The sequence below is a fragment of the Eupeodes corollae genome, chromosome 1 (assembly GCF_945859685.1).
Source record: "Eupeodes corollae chromosome 1, idEupCoro1.1, whole genome shotgun sequence".
Taxonomy (NCBI): Eukaryota; Metazoa; Arthropoda; class Insecta; order Diptera; family Syrphidae; genus Eupeodes; species Eupeodes corollae.
The window spans coordinates 290754677-290772895 of NC_079147.1; the positions used below are offsets into that span (position 1 = coordinate 290754677).

Here is an 18219-nt window from a genome sequence, read left to right on the forward strand (position 1 = left end):
GTTGTTTTTAAGTAATTCATAGATTTGTTACCTTAAAAACTAGTGAACAAATTGGCTGGCCCCAAATATTTTATGAGAAAGCAGCAACAATATTGTGACCTTACAAACAATATAAAATAGAATTTTTTGTTTAACTAAAAACGTAACAAAAATCTACTACAAAAAATTGATGAATATTGATTTTAGAATCAAATATATTGTGCAAACACAAAACATTAGACTTATTTCACCTTTTAATTAAAGCAAAACCATATACAATTTTTTACAAAAAATAAAACTAAAGAAAATCTACTACAAAAGTTGGTGAGATGTGATTTTCAATCTGGAATTTCTTGAGAACAAATAAAAACAGTGATTTCGAACATGTTTTTTGTATTAGAAATATTGTTTTTAACTTTTACTGTACAAAATGTTAAAAAAAACAAGAGCCATTTTTATTTACTAAAATAAAAAAAATCTACTACAAAATTTGATTAAAATTGATTTTTGAATTTAATATCTCGTCTTGTATACAAAGGAAGGTGTTGAATTCAAGTTATTTTAATCTTAGAGAAAGAACATTTAACAAACCTTTTAAAAAATCGGTTTGCTATTTTTTTCATAAATAAAACCCTAATAAATCTACTACAAGAAATTCGTAAAAATTGATTTTCGAAGTTTTGACTTTGAACTTATTTCATCATTTGGAAAATATTGCTGTTGACTTTTGAAAGATTTTCAAGAAAAAATCAAATCAAATTTTCTTTCAAATAATGAAAACCTAAACAAAAACAAACTACTACAAAAATGTATGAACAAATGTCTTCATTGGTTTCAAATATACATTTTTCAATAAGACAGATTGTTTTTAACATTTACTGTTTGAAATGTCAAATAAAACTCCAATAGACCATTTTTACTTTATAAAATTAAAAACTTAAAAAAAAAAACTACTACAAAACTTGATTTTCAACTTCAATATATTGTCTTGTATACAATGCAAGGTGTTGACTTCAAATCAGTTTTATCAGAGAGAAAGAAAACATTTAATAAAACTTTTAGAAAATATAGTGTTCAAAAAATAAAACCTAAGAAGAAATCTACTACAAAAAATGGGAACAATTTGATTTTCGAAGTTTTTACTTTGAACTTATTTCATCATTTGGAAAATATTCTTGTTGACTTTTAAAAGATTTTTAAGAAAAAATCAAACCGACCTTTTTTTTCTAAAAATAAAAACCTAAACAAAACAAGCTACTACAAAAATTTATGACTCTAATATCTTGTCTGGTATACAAAGGGAGGTGTTGACTTCAAGTTCTTTTAATCTTAGAAAAAGAACATTTAAGGAAACTTTTAAAAAAATCTTTTCGCAATTTTTTTTTTCATAAAATAAAACCCTAACAAATCTACTACAAAAAATTGTTAAAAATTGATTTTCGAACTTTTGACATTGAACTTATTTCATCATATGGAAAATTTTGTGGTTGACTTTTAAAAGATTTTTAAGAAAAAAAACGACCTCTTTTTGGAAAATGAAAACTTTAACAAAAACAAACTACTACAACAATTGATGAAAAAATGTCTTTTTTTTTCAAATAAACATTTTCTAATAGGACATATTGTTTTTAACATTTATTGTTCGAAATATCAAATAAAATTCTAATGGACCATTTTTACTTCATAAAATTAAATACTTAAGAAAAAAAAACTACTACAAAACTTGATAAAAATTGATTTTCAACTTCAATATCTTGTCTTGTATACAATGGAAGGTGTTGACTTCAAATCAGTTTTATCATAGAGAAAAAAAAAACATTCAATTAAAGTTTTAGAAAAATACAGTTTTAAAAAAATAAAACCCAAGAAAAAATCTACTACAATAAATTGAAAAAAAAATGATTTTCAAAGTTTTGATTTTGAACTTATTTCATATTATAGAAAATATTGTTGACTTCTAATAGATTTTTGAGAAAATGACAACCTGAACAATAAAAACTACTACAAAAATTAATGTTCATCTTGAATGTCTTGAGAAAGAACAAATGAATTGATTTTAAGTCTATATTTTCTTATAGAAGATATTATTGTGAACATTTGCTGTGCTGAAAAGTATCACAGAAAAATCCAATGGACCGATTTTATTTCACAAAATAAAAACGTTCATACAAACTATTACAAAATATTGATTTAAATTCTTAAGAACAAGTACATTTATTGACTTCAAGTTTGTTATATCTCAGAGAAAAAAATGTTCTTAACATTTAACACAAATTTTAGAAAGATTCAGTTGAAAGTTTGTATTAAAAAATATAACCCTAAAGAAATCTACTACAAAAAAATGTGAAAATTGATTTTGGACTCGAATATCTTATGAATTAATAAAGATTTTCAATTCAAACTTTTTTCTAATAAAAATTTTGTTGTTAACATTTCAAAATCACACTCTTCTTTAAATAAAATTGGATGTTGTAAAATTTGATGACCCAGTTTTAAAGTAAATTCAATGAACTCATAGAAAATTGTCAAGAAAGGCATTTCTTTTAATTTTCTAACAAAAACAGTATTTTCAACTCAATTTTTTTCAATATTTATGACCTTCAGAAAAACCTTTGACTAGATAACTAAATCTTGGAAGAAGAACAAAAACAACAACAAACAAAATCATTTTTCTTTTATTTATAGACAACGGAATATTGCAGCAAGAATATTTATGTTTTCCAGATGCGTTGCATTTATCAATTCCCCCACAAGGTTTACCAAATGGTGAAGCGTCTCTACAACATGCCTCATATCCTGGCATGCAACCATATCCTGGTGTCGGTAAGTTACTATAAAACTTATAAACCAAAAACCAACAACAAAAAAAAAAACCTAAAGATAGGATATATTTTTTTAAATATTTTTATATAAATATTATATTCCCAATTTTATATAAGACATTTTAAAAAATTATAAACACTCTCAAGAACAATTTATCCCCCTTTCTTTTTTATTTGATCTCTCTATTTTTTATTTTACATAATTTTCTTATAATTTACTATTTATTTATTATTATTTTTTTTCTCATTGCATATATAACATTTTTTTTATTTAGTTTATTTGTTTAATGTTTATGTATAAATGAATCATAAATCAAATCTATGCCTTCTTTAGATTGTAGTTTATATTAAGTGTTTTGTGTTTAAAATTGATAAAATAAATTAAAAATATTATTATTGGTGTTTATTTCATAGAATTTGTTTTTATTTTTTTACTTGATAAGTTAGGAAAATAATTGGTTTAGGGACTAAAAATAAAATTAACTAAATATTGACAAAGAAAAACAATCACCAAAAATAAAATAGGAAAATCAAAACAAAAATTTAATGCTTCAATTTATTTAAATGTTTAATGTTAAAATTTGTTTGTGTGCATTTTTGTTCGGTGTTTCTATATTATTATTATTATTAATTATGAGTTTTTTGTAAATCTTAAATTTAAATAAAAAAACATATAATATTAAGATTTACAACAAAACTTCTTATTTATCATCGTTATATGTTCTTTAAAAAAATAGTGTATGTGGTCTTAAGTTTAATTGTGTAAACATAAATATAAATGTTACTTAATTACACAAATTTCTTGTAAATATATAAAAATAATATACAGGGTTATCCATTTTGCGGTTTCGAAAGTAAACGGAAATAAAATACATATGAAATCTTATCATAAAGTTTAAGCGTTGACGACAACATCGATTCTTTTAAAGTAATTTTCTACCACTTTTTGACACATATTGGTTCTTAAGTGCTCAAAAGTTAAAGGTTTATCTGCGTAAACACGGTCTTATGTGTAGCCTCAGAAAAAAGTCCAGCGTTGTCAAATCACATGATCTTGGTGGCCAGTTGATATAGCTACGATGAAAAATTACGCGTCCAGGAAATGTCTCTTGCAATTAAGCCATATTCCCTCGAGTTGTGTTGCATGTGGTACCGTTTTGTTCAAACCACATATTCTCCACAAAAAATGCGGTTATCATATAACTACAACACTCTGAATTTGACGGCGGCAGTTGCTTCATCGTCGTTTTCGAAGAAGTAATATCCAATCACACCTCCGGAGCAAAAAGCGCACCAAACAGTGACTTTTTGTGGATGTAATGGCCTTTCTTCAATTACTTGATTACTTGAGAATTCTCAAAACCCCAAACACGAGAATTTTGTTTATTAACAAACACAGGAGTGAGAAATGTGCTTCATCGCTGAAGAAAATTTTGTTCGAAAAATCGCAGTCCACCCTCCTGTTGTTCAAGCACCCATTCGACATATCTAAGATGTTGTAAATAGTCAGCTGGCTTTTGTTGTTGTGTGAGCTGGACTTTGTGAGGTGTTTTGTAAGCTCTAAGAAATCTAATATCTTTGCTAGGCAGTTCGCCACCAATTCTACGCTGCCAGTGAGTGTTATGACTCCGTCTGTACTTGAGCAAGTTAATGATTCTATGGGACAAATCTTTTTTCACACTCGTACTGTGGCAAGAATCCTTAGAGATCTAAAAACACATAAATCCGCTGGTCCGGATGGTATCTCCGCTTTGTTCTGAAGAGGTGTTCTTCAACGCTGGCAAAACCACTTCGTAAGCTTTTTCATCTTGCACTTACGTCCCTTCTTTCCAAGGCTATGGAAACGCTGATTAGTTATCAGCTCATGAATTATCTTGAAGACCGAAAGCTTCTTAATGACCGTCAGAACGGCTTTCGAAGCAATAGATCCACTGGTGATCTCATGGTTCATCTCACCGAACAGTGGAGCAAATCTTTACATCGCTTTGGAGAAAGTAAGATTATTGCACTTAATATTTCAAAAGCATTTGATAGTGTTTGGCTTTCGGTTTTCATGACTCATTGCTTCATTGGATTAGCAATTACATTTCGGATCGTTCAATGCAAGTAGCATTGGATGGATTCAAATCTAAAAACCACGGAATAAATGCTGGTGTACCCCAGGGCTCTGTTCTATCTCCCACACTCTTTCTCATTTTTATTAATGATCTCTTTGTCTGCAACATCTAATTCAATACATTGTTTCGCGGACGATAGTAGTCTTAGCTTTTCATATTCGTTTTCAGACTCACATCCCTCTTCTTCGGATGTCGAACTGCGACGACAAAATATGATAAGCTCATTAAATTCGGATCTTGACAGCATTGTTCAATGGTGCTTGGAATTTAATGCTTCGAATACGGAATGCTGTCTTGTATCGTTAAAGCGAGATTACCCCCATTTCCATTGTCCATGGAAGGCACTTGCATCAATGGGACACATATGAGATGTATGTCACCAACCACCTCTTGTGGAATGATCACATACGCGATGTGGCCAAAAATGCCGCAAGGTGTTTGGGTTTCCTTAAGCGTTGCAAGAAATATTTTACTCCTTCTGATCTGGCTGTTATCTACAAGACTTACATACGTCCAAAGCTTGAGTATAACACCCATCTCTGGGTTAGTGCTCCTGCAACTTACTTAAGCCTCTTGGATAGTATTAAACGTAGAGCATTTAAATTGATAGATGATAATATCATCATAAATTCATTTACTTCGCTTGAACATCGTCGTAAGGTCTCTTGTCTGACCTTTTTTACCGTTATTTTAACGGCTCATCCTCTAGTGAAATAGCCATGTGCATTCCTCCCCTTAAACAGTTCAACCGTAATACTCGTGCTTCAGGAATGCTCATCAGTATACCCTCGAGCTCAACTTCGGCAGTACTGTCAAATACAGAGATTCGTTCTTTAGCCGTACTACGCGAATGTGGAATGCCTTACCACACTCTGTCTTTCCTGCAACTGACAGATGTCAAATTCCAGCCCTTAACTTTTGAAACCACGAAATGAACAACCCGTTATAAACAAGGAGTAAAGGTTAATTATATTTAAAACTTAAAATACTATAAAATCAAAGCCCACCGGGGGGATTGTTAACTTGTTTGGTTATTGCTTGAAAAAAGTCTCCAAATTTTGTAGACTATGGTATATAATGTATCGCTTTTTTAATTAAAACTAACTTCAAAAATATATTTACCTGAATTTGCTTTGCCTTCATTTAAAAATCTTTAAATACTATTCAAAAAAATTTGTGACATTTAATATTAAATATAATTAATTCAAACCAATAAAATATCTAAAAATGGGAAAATGGCCAGAGTTATGCTATTTGAATTTTGTTTTATTTAATTTAATTTTTATATTCTCTTCCGTAGCTTTTGCTAAGCAATCACATGTGTATATAAAACATACTCGCCTATAATTTAATTAAGTTTCACTTTTTTTTTATTTTCTATTATTAAAAAATATATTTTTTGTTTTTAAGAAAATATTTTTGTTTTTGTTTAATTAATAAATAAATGTTATATACGTTGTGATGTCTCCTTAATGTGTTTTTGACTATGTGAACAAATTATTTATAATGCAGCATATCCAGCCGTTTATGGACAATTTCCACAAGCTATACCAGCACCAATAGCTGCGGTTGCACCATCTCAAAGAGAAGGTAAGAGACATACAAAAATACAAAAACTTCAGTGTTAGAAAATTAAATACAGGACAATCTTTAAAAATATATAAAAAAAAAGTACGCTACTTAAAAAAATAAATATAAAAAATATCTATTAGATGTTTATTTTGTGTTTTTCTATATATATAAAAAAAAATTAAATATGAAATAAAATTTATTTAGTTTGGCAACAAAATTAAGCGCTAAATTTATTTTTAAATTATATATGCAACAACTGTCGAGAAATGGTGGTGATGATTATTTGGTAATAAAATTCTATTTAACTGCAACAAAAATAAAAATAAATATTAAAACCTATAAAAATAAAAGAATCTGTATAATTTTTTTAAACATAAAATTGAATATAAAATAAGAAGGGTGGTTGAAAAATTGATGAGCCCAAAATGGGGTTTTATATTTGTTTGGTCTGTTGCCACGAGGCCGACACCGACATAAGTCTTAACCCTTTTTTTTATATACGATTGAGATTAAGAAGATTTTATTTGAAAATTACAAAATGAAAGGCGATTTATTATGGTAATAAAAATAAAAAAATAAAAGAGAAAACGCCTTAATTTAAACTTCTCGAGTCTTTTATTGCATCTCATACTTATGGTATATTTTTCATACCTTTGCTGAGTCTTCGCCGCCGCGCCGCCATTACCACCATTTCATGTTGAGGCATATTATAAAATAAAATGAATTAAATGAACGCATTTTGTGTTATTGTTTTTATTTTTGTTTTTGGATTTACGTTTAATGTTTAATGCATGTGTTGTAAGACTTCTGCTCCCAATCCCTTAAACAACTTTTTTTTCAAATATATTCGAAATAAATAAACATAAAAAATTATAAATATTTATATACATCTATGTTATATTTATTATATGTTATGTATTTTAGCTATAAATGTTAATTTTATGTTATCCTCAGAAAAACAAAAACAAAACTAAAAACCATGCACGCTAAAATTTTAAGTTATTTTTTTTTATTTTTGTAAATAAAAATATTTAAAAAAAATATTATAGCTTTGTATAGGATAATATTTTAACGTATTTTATTTTAATTTTATTTTTATAATTTTGTATAATTTTATTTTAAATTTATTTCTATATTACATAAGTTATTTATTTAAAAATATAAACAGCCAAGCAAACATTTCTCAAGGTCCAGTAACGGTTGAAGTTCAGGGAAAAAATGGTTTTATCTAAGATTTAGTTCAAATTAATGAATTCTAGAAAGTTTAAAATGTTGTAAGAGATCAAAAAATATTGTCACAAAATCAGAAATAGAATAACCTATCAAATATGGAAATAATAAGGGAATTCAAAATAAACAGAGTTTGTGATAAACTTAAAAACATATATAATTTATAACATTTATCCGAAACTGTATAATAATTTTTGAGCAGGTACCTCTTGAAGAAGCTTCTAGTTTTGAGCATTTCTAACAATTTTTTTCCTCAACCTTTAGACCCAATTTTACGATACTTAAGTAAGCCTTATGTTTATATTTAAACCCAAATCTTGTTTGTTTTTCAGTAAAGAAGATGAATTCGCTAAAAATTAAACACAAGTCAATTAAAAAATCCATTTTTTGAAGTTTAAAGGCTCCAAAATATGAACTGACCCACAGGATTTAAAAATATATGATTTAATTTAATAGGGGAACAATTATTAATTTGGTCTGTTTAATATTTTACTGAGTTTTGAAATTATAATTACTTTCCATTTCAATTAAAAGCAATGGGTAATTAATTGCTTTGTCCATTATCATTACAAGTAATTGTAATTGAAAATGTATACATTTTAATTACTTTTAATTGTAACTGAAGAAATGTACATTTCAATCATCTAAATTAAGTTTCTTGAAGTTCTTGAAGTAAAACACTTTTTAATTACATTTGAATTAATTTATTTCTCAGTTGTAGTTCATAAAGTTTTTCATACTTTAGTAAACAATAATGGAACTAAAAAATGTCGAAATAAAACAATATTTATTTTAATAAAGTGGAATTCAATTGATCATTGGCAAAGTAATTAAACTTTAGTTTCCATTAGTTTTATTTTCAATTAAATTACAAGTAATTGAAGCATTCTAATTAAGTGTAATTAGTAATTGAAATTTCTTAAATTTATAAGTTTTATTTTCAATTAAATTGCAAGTAATTGACGCTTTACAACTAAAAGTAAATGGTAATTGAAATTCCTCAATTTTTGTTTTTATTAGTTTTATTTTCAATTGAATTGCAAGTAATTGACGCTTTCCAATTAAACATCATTAGTAATTGAAATTCCTCAACTACATTTTAAAGTAATTGAACAAGTTTGTGGAGATTTCAAGTACAAGTAATTGTGATTAAATTGTCTGGTAATAGTTTTTCCCAACTGTAATATTTGACCTCCCCCCACCCCCCTCAAAATTCATCAAAGGTACATTCCATGATTAAGTTCCAAGTTTTTATTTTTAAATGAGCCTAAAACTTATTTCTATCTGTTTTGTATTGTATTGAAAGTAAGTGAAATGATTTTTATAGCAAACGCAAATAGGTAGTTTTTGAAATGTTGAATTTGAATAAGCTCACCAAATTTAATGAATCAAGATTAACAGAACTCATAGTTTAATATTTAACCTCATTTTTTGGTTCAAAAGTTAACTTATTCTCATTTAAATTAAGACTCAAACTCAAACACTAAAGCCGAACGAAAAATTAAAAAAAAATATATATAACCAAAACGTTGTGGCTTTAAGCCTAATAGCCATTTTTATAAATCCCTCAACGATAGGTGTTCCATATAAAACTACCATTACCAATAAAAATAAAATCCTAATTTCCCAACCGCTGGACCTTGTGTAATAAACAAATTATCTCTTTCGTCAGTAAAAAAAACAAAAATCTATAAAAAGGATCAAAAATAAATCTCTCCATCATATATGACTTTTCCCTCTGCAATTTTTCCAACAACAACCAACAAAAAAAAAAAAAACAACATCATCCACAATTTGACGATAAACCCTTTTTTTCCTTGTTTGCTTCATTTTAGATTTCCTGATGTTCCCAGGATGTTCAATTTCTGGCCCAGAGGGTTGTAATTTGTTTATCTACCATCTACCACAAGAATTTGGTGATGCCGAACTAATGCAGATGTTCCTGCCATTTGGTAATGTAATCAGTTCGAAAGTTTTCATCGATCGTGCTACAAATCAGAGTAAATGTTTTGGTAAGTAAACTTAATAACTTTATATACATACAAACATTATACCTACATATGTATACAAAAAAAGCCTCACGAAAAAAAAAGGTTCTTTATTGCAATCCTTCTATACAGAGAGACACAATATAAGGATTTCTTTTTTTAGTCATCCTTCTTTTACTCCTTTTGACCTTATACTGTTGTGCAAAAGATAAATGTAATTTAAATGTGCACCCCCCACTCACACATCATCCTTTTTTCTAATAATACATATGAACATACATCTAATATATTATTTCCGTTTTTCTTGCAGGATTTGTATCATTTGATAATCCTGCCAGTGCTCAAGCTGCCATTCAAGCAATGAATGGCTTTCAGATTGGCATGAAAAGACTGAAAGTTCAATTGAAGCGGCCAAAAGATGCTAGTCGACCCTATTAACAACACGAGTTCTCGAAAGTGAAGAAACTAATGCCAGGTAAGAATTTAGATATTTTTTCATTTTTCTTTTTTTAAGATTTAAGTTAAGGCAGGGGTGACATTTACTACATCAATTACTTTGAGAAAATGTCAAAGTTCGTACGTAAATTTTACACTTTCAAAAAAGGAGACGGAAATTGGATCTCAAATAAATAAAAATGTCTTGTTAGATTAAAAAAAAAAAACACTCCTTGGTCACAGGTATTTCCTTTTATAGTTATCGAAAAATACGAAGGAGTAAAATAAAACATTAACAATGGTGTTACAACTCAGAAAAGAAGTTAGACCTTTTTCCAAATATCAACCTTTAAACCGAATGCCCAACAAATGTATTCATAATATTTAAGGCGGTATAATTTTATGAGGTCTTATTTTTTAGTATCTCGATATTTGGACAGCTGTCACTTTTAAAGCTGTCATATTTTGACATTTGTAAAGGAGAAACTATGCCATTGAAGTTTTTAAAATTAAATTGAACTCTTTTCTAAAAATACCTCTTAGGAGATTTAAAAGTAAAATAAACCACTTGGTACAAAAACATCAAGGAGCAAGGAATACATTTCAACTTCTACTGTTATAACTCTGAAAAGATGTTGGAGCTAAGAGATTTCACGCTCAAGAAATTTCAACTATTTTTAATATACAGCCAAAACCTAAATGTAAAAAAATACTGTACAATTTTTCAATTATATGGATAATATATTTGATTTTGAATAACCCGCTTTTTAAACAGATGCCACTTTTATATCTGTCATCGTTTGACATTTGATAGATTAAAACTGGGCCATTACTAAAAATTAAAACAAATACAAAAATGGCGAAAATATCACAGTTTTTTTGACAGGTTTTTCCCAAAACTTCAAAAGTTTTTATATGCATTTAAAACCTAAATGTCAAGAAAATTACTTTTATATTTTCCAATTATATGGATATCAGAATTAATTTTGAATAACCCTCTTTTTAAACAGCTGCCACTTTTGAATTTGTCATCGTTTGACATTTGCAGACTAAAATTAGGCCTTTACTAAAAATAAAAAAAAAAAAAACAAGTAAAAAAATAGTGGAAATGTCGCAGTTCACAGTTTTACAACAAAAGTGTCATAACTGTGTTTTTCTCTTAAGGCAGAGTTGACATTGACATCAGGTACTTTCAGAAAATGTAAATTGTTTGTCAAAAAGAATTGACACGAAGATAGGATTTCTGAAAGTATCTATTGGTAGATTTTAAAACAAACAACACGGCTTAAGCATTTTGCACATGAGCTACGAACTATGAGCTACGAACTGTGGATGTTCGCATATTTTGACTTTTCTTTCACATGAGCTTTATTTCTATTAGCAAACAGCGACGAATTGTCAATTTGAAATTATCCTTTAAAACAAACAAAACAAGAGTGGTATAATTTTGAGGTCAAGTTGAGCGCGAACAATTTATTCGTTGTACTGTGGATGGAATGTGGAACGCGAATAGCGTTTGACAGTTCGTACCAACCACACTGCAATTCGATACTACCAAATTGTTTTTACAAAATTGTCTTGTTTTAGAGAATAAAATGCAAATTTTTTTATCATAACATAAGTTCCAATTGTTTTTTTTTATAATTTAAATGTGTTTTTGTTTCAAATTGACTTTTTGAAATGTGTAAAATCACGTATGTTCGCCCATTCGTTCATTCGTCATTCGCTCTGTGCAAGCCCCTTAAGTCATGCGTACTTGCTCTTAAAGTTACATACAAAATATAAAGGAGCAAGAAAAACATTAAAAACTTTGTTACAACTCGAAAAAGAATTTTGAGCTTCTTGAATGTCAATATTTCAAAATATGCGCATATATGCAGATAGATGTCGCTTTTGATGAATGTTTTGACATTTTACAGGAACTACAATTCATATTTTTAAGATGTCAGAGATTTCCGTATTCTCAAAAATATTATTGGAAAAGATTATTCAATCTGCGCAAGTTGATGAACTGAAAAAGAATAATAATACCAAACCGATTTTATTACTAAATACAAAAATAACTTTATTATTATAGAAAAAAAACGTAGTAAAAGCTAAGAATACTGAAATGAAGTTCGTGTGATGCGACGCGTTGAAATCAGAAGAAAGAAATTGAAATATTAACGACAGTATCTGTCAGATGCCAAAATGAGTTTAGGCTTGTTCAGCTTGCTGTCGTTGATTGTGTCAGAGTAACACGGAACTATAAAGTCCAATAAATATAAACAAAATTTCTCATTTTTTCTGTCAGAAATCTGAGAACAGAATTCGTATTTTTTCAAGAATACTCTATGGCATAGATTGAAAAGGATAAAAATAGATGCAAAGCTAAACTATTTGACTGCCAGGTGAAAACAAATAGTTTAATGTTTTTACTCGAATATTTTTCTTGCAAAGTAAATTCTTAAAAAAATCTCAGAAATATAAACTGGCCAAATAAAAGTGTAAGTATAAACACGTGGGTTCGATCCCTGCCTATGCCACCTTAAGTCTTTTCACAGGTACTGCCTCTTGCGAGGAATTGACAAATTCTCCCAGAGTAATTCTTGTCATGAAAGAGTGCCTTCTCAAATTAGACGTTCGGATTCGGGTTAAAAACTTTAGGTCCCCCCCCCTATCAGTGGGATGCGATCCACACTGATAACTTCCCATCCCATCTGTAGAGTTGTCTTGCTTAAGAGTTTGTCTATATGTACTCGTATCAATTTTTACCAAATTTGCGTACTATTTTATGTAGATTTAATTTTTTATGAAAAAACGGACTGTTGGATTTTCTTATAAAAATAACTGAATATCGAAAACAATATCTTCTTTGAAATAAAATAAGTTTGAAGCCAATATTTTTAATTTTTGAAAAGCTATTTGAGTCGATAGTAAATTTTTACCAAGTTTAAGTATTGTTTTTTTTTAGAGTTTTATTTTTTGTAAACAAAACTGTCCATTCGATTTTTTTTCAAAATTTTATCGAATGTTGAAAACAATATTTCTTATAAGATAAAATTAGGTTGAAGCCAATATTTCAAATTTTTGAAAAGATATTTGAGTCGAAAATCAATTTTTACCAACTTTTATTTATTTTTTTTTAGGTTTTTATTTTTTGTAAAAAACTGTCAATTCCATTTTTCTCAAATATTTGTCCTAATGTTGAAATTAATATTTTTTATAAGTGAAAATTAATTAGAAGCTATTACCTCTAATTTTTGAAGAGATATTTGAGTCGAAAATCAATTTTTACCAACTTTTATAAATTTTTTTTAGGTTTTTATTTTTTGTAAAATAACTGTCAATTCGATTTTTTTCAAACTTTAAATGAATGTTGACAACAAGATGTTGTGAAAGATAAAAGTAAATTAAAGCCAATATCTCAACGTTTTGAAAAGATATTTGAGTCGAAAATCAATTTTTACCAACTTTTATTAATTGTTTTTAAGGTTTTTATTTTTTGTAAGAAAACTGTCAGTTCGATTATTCTCAACATTTTTCTGAATGTCGAAAACAATATTTTTTATAAGATACAATAAGTTTGAAGGATAAATTTCAAGTTTTTGAAAAGATATTTGAATCGATATTCAATTTTTACCAACTTTGAGTAATGTTTTTTTTAGATTTTTATTAAAAAAAAAACTGTCAATTCGATTTTTTTCAAAATTTTATTAGATGTCAAAAACATTATTTTTCTTTGCACAAAATTGTTTTGGAGATGAAAATTTTGGAGGTGACAACATTTTTTTTCAGTTTTTTTGATTTATAAAAAAAAACCGTTAAATGGATTTTTTTTTTCAAAAAATATACTTCTTTGATATCACGTTACAATTATAAAATTTAATTCAAGTCTCTAGCGTTTTTGATTCGTAAGAAAACAACCCACGCAATTTTCTTGAGAGCCCTTTCTGCATCTTTCTGCCTTATTATCCGTATAACAAAATTTATTTGAAGTCGATATCTCTTTTGGTTCTTGAGCTATGGACGACGAAAAAAATGTCGCGAAGGTACGAACGTACATACACACGCACGTACAGGTATCTTTCTAAAAATCTTTTATTTCAACTTTACGGACCTTGAAACGTCGAGAAATGTCAAAATTTTCAATTTGACAAATCGGACCCATTACAATAACTTCCTATGGGAAGTTAATAATAAACACGTTAACAACGCATTGATTTTTTTAAAATTACTTACAAAACGGGTAAAATTATTGAAACTACAATTCGCAGCTTTGCATGAAAAGTTTTATGCCCCTGTTTTTTCTCAGAAAAGGTTATCAAAATTTGCTACCAAAACCCTGTGATCTAACGTCTTTCTTCCTTAGTGCCACGAGAATTTAAATGCTCCACAATCAATTTAAGACAGAGTTAAGAAAAAAATGATTACTTTGCGTAATTAATTTCAATTTCCATTTCAATTACAAGAACTTAGTAATTGACCATTTTTCCATTACTTAGAAAATGTTTTCATTACTGCTTTTTTGATCATTACTTTTATTTTCAATTACATTATGTAATTAAATTTCAAGTAATTGACGCTTTGCAATTACATGTAATTAGCAATTGTAATAGGTCCATTACATTGTTAAGTAATTAAAAAAAGTGAATTGAGATTTTAACTAAAAGTAATTGTAGTTGGAATTTGTTTGTTATCATTATCGAAAACTGAAAAATAGACATTAAGGATGGAGTTTCCATTCTTCATAACTTTACTTGCTCTCTAAAGAAATACCCGTTTTGTATTCTCAAAATGAAAGATTTTTTTGGAGATTCTTGCATGCAATATTTTATAAGTACAAAACATTCGAAACAATCTTAATATAACTTTTCTTTTTTAATTTCAGATGAGCCTCCGGAATGGAAAATTCAATAAAAAACTCGATTTGATATATTTAAAAAAAAATAGAAAAATTTGCCAAATATCGTATTTAAATTTATAAATTATAAAAAAAAACACAACATGAACAACAGCAAAAAAAAACTTTAAAAAAATCATTTGTTAGCGTATTTTAATTAATGATAATTATAATATAAAAACAAAACCAAAAAAATTAAAAAACAAAAAACAATATTATATTGTATAAAAAATATATATATATATTATACACTGACTGGAGAGCGACCAATATGATCTGGGGTTTTCAAACAATTTTTATACAAAAAAAAAATAAGAAATAATAATTAAAAAAAAATAATTTAACAAAAAAAATGGGAATTTGAAGGAATTTAATATATCTTTAAATATAAACAAAAAATTGTATTATAAAAACAAAAATTCACTTTCATCAGCATAATTTGGAAGCTACATTATTATTAAAATAAAAAATATATATATATAAATATATGAAAACATATATATTATATTATATTGAAGGATATAAATAATAAGAAGAAAGGAGAAGAAGTAAAAATAACAATTCGAATTTACCTTAATGTTGTAACATTTATTTAAATAGTTTTTTGTTTTTTGTTTCAAAAATAAAAATAAAAGTCGTTGATTTAAGAATTTTTACTAATCTGTTGTTAAATTTTTAATCGCAAAGAAACCAAAAAACAAAAACAAAAAACAAAATAATAAACAAGTAAATCTAGTTAGATTTAATTTCAAATTAAATTTAATGAACATAATAATTACAAATTATGAACATATAATACTAAAAAACAAAAACCAGAAAGATAAGAGAGGAAAATGCTTAACTATTAAATTTAAGTAAAACTAAAAACAAAACAAAAAAAAATGATTAGATATTACACTAAACAAACAAAAACAAAACATTATTCATTATAATTATAAACAAAAATATACTATATTATATTACTATACATATATATACATTTAAACAAAAATATCTTTAGTATTTTTATAAACCAAAACAAAACAAAAATGCATAATGATTATGCCATTAGTATTTATATAATTTTGTTCCTTATCATTTTAGTCAAACAACAATATTTAATAAGTTTAAATCTTTTTTTTTTCTTTAATTTTGAATTTGTTATATAAACAAAAATATTATTATTATTATCATTAATAATAAAATTAGAGAAAGAAATGTACAAAACAATTTTTGACTAAAAATAAAATTAAAATTGAATCTACAGCTAATAAGCCAAATAAATAAGAAATTTCACTGAAATAAGGAGTATTTCTCTAAAACAATATATTAATTAATTAATTAATTAATTAAAAAACAAACCAAACTTGTAGATATAAATTATTTAGTTTGTAAAAAAAATGGTAGAGCCATGTAGAAGCATTTTATATTTCTTTTTTTTTTTGGGTAAAATGTTGTGCTTATTTTTAAGCGCAAGGGGTGTATGATTTATTTTTTTTCTAAATAATAATTTTTTCTTCAAGTTCAATTTAAAAAAAGAAAAAAACAATTTTAAAAAAACATCCTCTGCACTTTTAAATCAGACTCAAAGGAACCCGAAACTAATATTTCTGTATATATATATCTATATATATTTTTATATGCAAGGCACATTTTTTTGTATAAAACAATATATATAAATATGTATATAAGGCGGATGAAAGTCCCCCCTAAGCAACACAATTTTTATCTGTGCGTTTGTAGGTATATTGTAGAAAATAAATTTAAAAAAAAGCCTAAATGATAATACAAATTTTTCTCAATTTTAATTTTTAGATTTAGAAGGAAATAATTAAATTAACAAAAAATAAAAACACTATATATGCCCTGATAAATAAAACATCCAAAATTTGAAGAAAATTAAAAAAAAAACACAATTCTAGTCAAATTCTACTTAAAAAATTTAACCTTTAAAAAAAACAAAACTATTTGTTAGAAACTAAGCCAATAATGTTGTTTAAACATAAAACAAACAAAATACTACCGAACAAAAAGCATTGATTTTGGCAATATTTTAGGTGTGTTCTTATATTTTATTCTAATCTTTTGTTTTCGTAATTATATCAAAAACATTAAAAACAGCTTTAATTTTTTCGTTATAAAAATTATAAAATTGGTCCGAATAAAAACAAGGAAAATACATTTTTCTTCATTAATAACAAAAAAAAACATAAAAGAATATATTAAAAAAATATGTATTTAATAAATATGTATGATTTTTATTTTATTTGTTTTAAATTAAATTCCACGAATGGGCTGTGATTTGTCTATAAAAAAAATATAAAGAAATCAAATGAGTATTTAAAAAAATAAAAAAAAAAACATAAAGTTTTAAAAAACTTTACACATGAAAAATAAATTTAAACAAAAACAAAAGAAGATATATACAAATTTATGTCATTGTACAGTTCGTTTATTTGTTAAAAAATTCATTTGATTAATTTCAATTTTCATGTTCTTGTTTTTTCGTTAATTGTGGCATTGTCAATACGAAAATTAATGAAAAATAAAATTGTAAAAAAATAATAATTTTTAAACAAAAAAAAAATCGATGTCGTGAAAAGAACATATTTAAATAAAACAAAAAAGAAAAAATATTTTTTAAAACAATAAGAAGAAGAAGAAAAATGCAAAAATCATACTTTTTTATTACGCATACATTTTAGCAAAATTTTCGAACCAAATAAAATAAATAAAAATTAAATTAAACAAAAAGAAAAAACAAAAAACAAAAAAACCATAAGGATAAGGATAAGAATAAAATATCATTAAATAAAATATACGAATAAAAATATACACATAAGGTTATGTGTTAAGTATATTGAGAAAATGTACCTTTTTACAAAGTATTGAGAGTTAAAGAAAATGAAAATTTTATTTATTATTTTATTTCAATCAAATCAAATCGTTTGAAAACTTAATTGGTTCGAATATTTTTTTTTCTTTCAATTTTCTCATGATAGAATAGCGATGTAAGCAAAAAGTAGAGATTCTGTTTAGTTTTATCTTAAAGAAGCCCTTTTTAGATTTGTTATCAATAAAATCAAGTCGATAATATGTTTTATTTTTATTTCAATGATTGCAAACGCTTAAATGGCGCCCAAAGCACGGCCTCTCTTAATGTTAGTGCGATTTATGAGCATTCAATTTAAGAACAAGGCATTCATTCAACAATT

At 26.3% G+C, this 18219-nt stretch overlaps 1 protein-coding gene across 1 annotated transcript in view; it reads left to right on the forward strand.

The window, feature by feature from the left end:
* The window catches only part of LOC129939973 (CUGBP Elav-like family member 4), a 341004-nt gene extending 323198 nt beyond the window's left edge, over window positions 1–17806 (forward strand). Inside the window, exons 5-9 of the mRNA XM_056048184.1 lie at window positions 2704–2802; window positions 6431–6508; window positions 9556–9732; window positions 10019–10183; window positions 15014–17806. Of these exons, the coding sequence (XP_055904159.1) occupies window positions 2704–2802; window positions 6431–6508; window positions 9556–9732; window positions 10019–10146 (482 nt within the window). The 3' untranslated portion in view covers window positions 10147–10183; window positions 15014–17806. The remainder of the gene's footprint in view (window positions 1–2703; window positions 2803–6430; window positions 6509–9555; window positions 9733–10018; window positions 10184–15013) is intronic.
* Window positions 17807–18219: the final 413 nt, after the last annotated feature.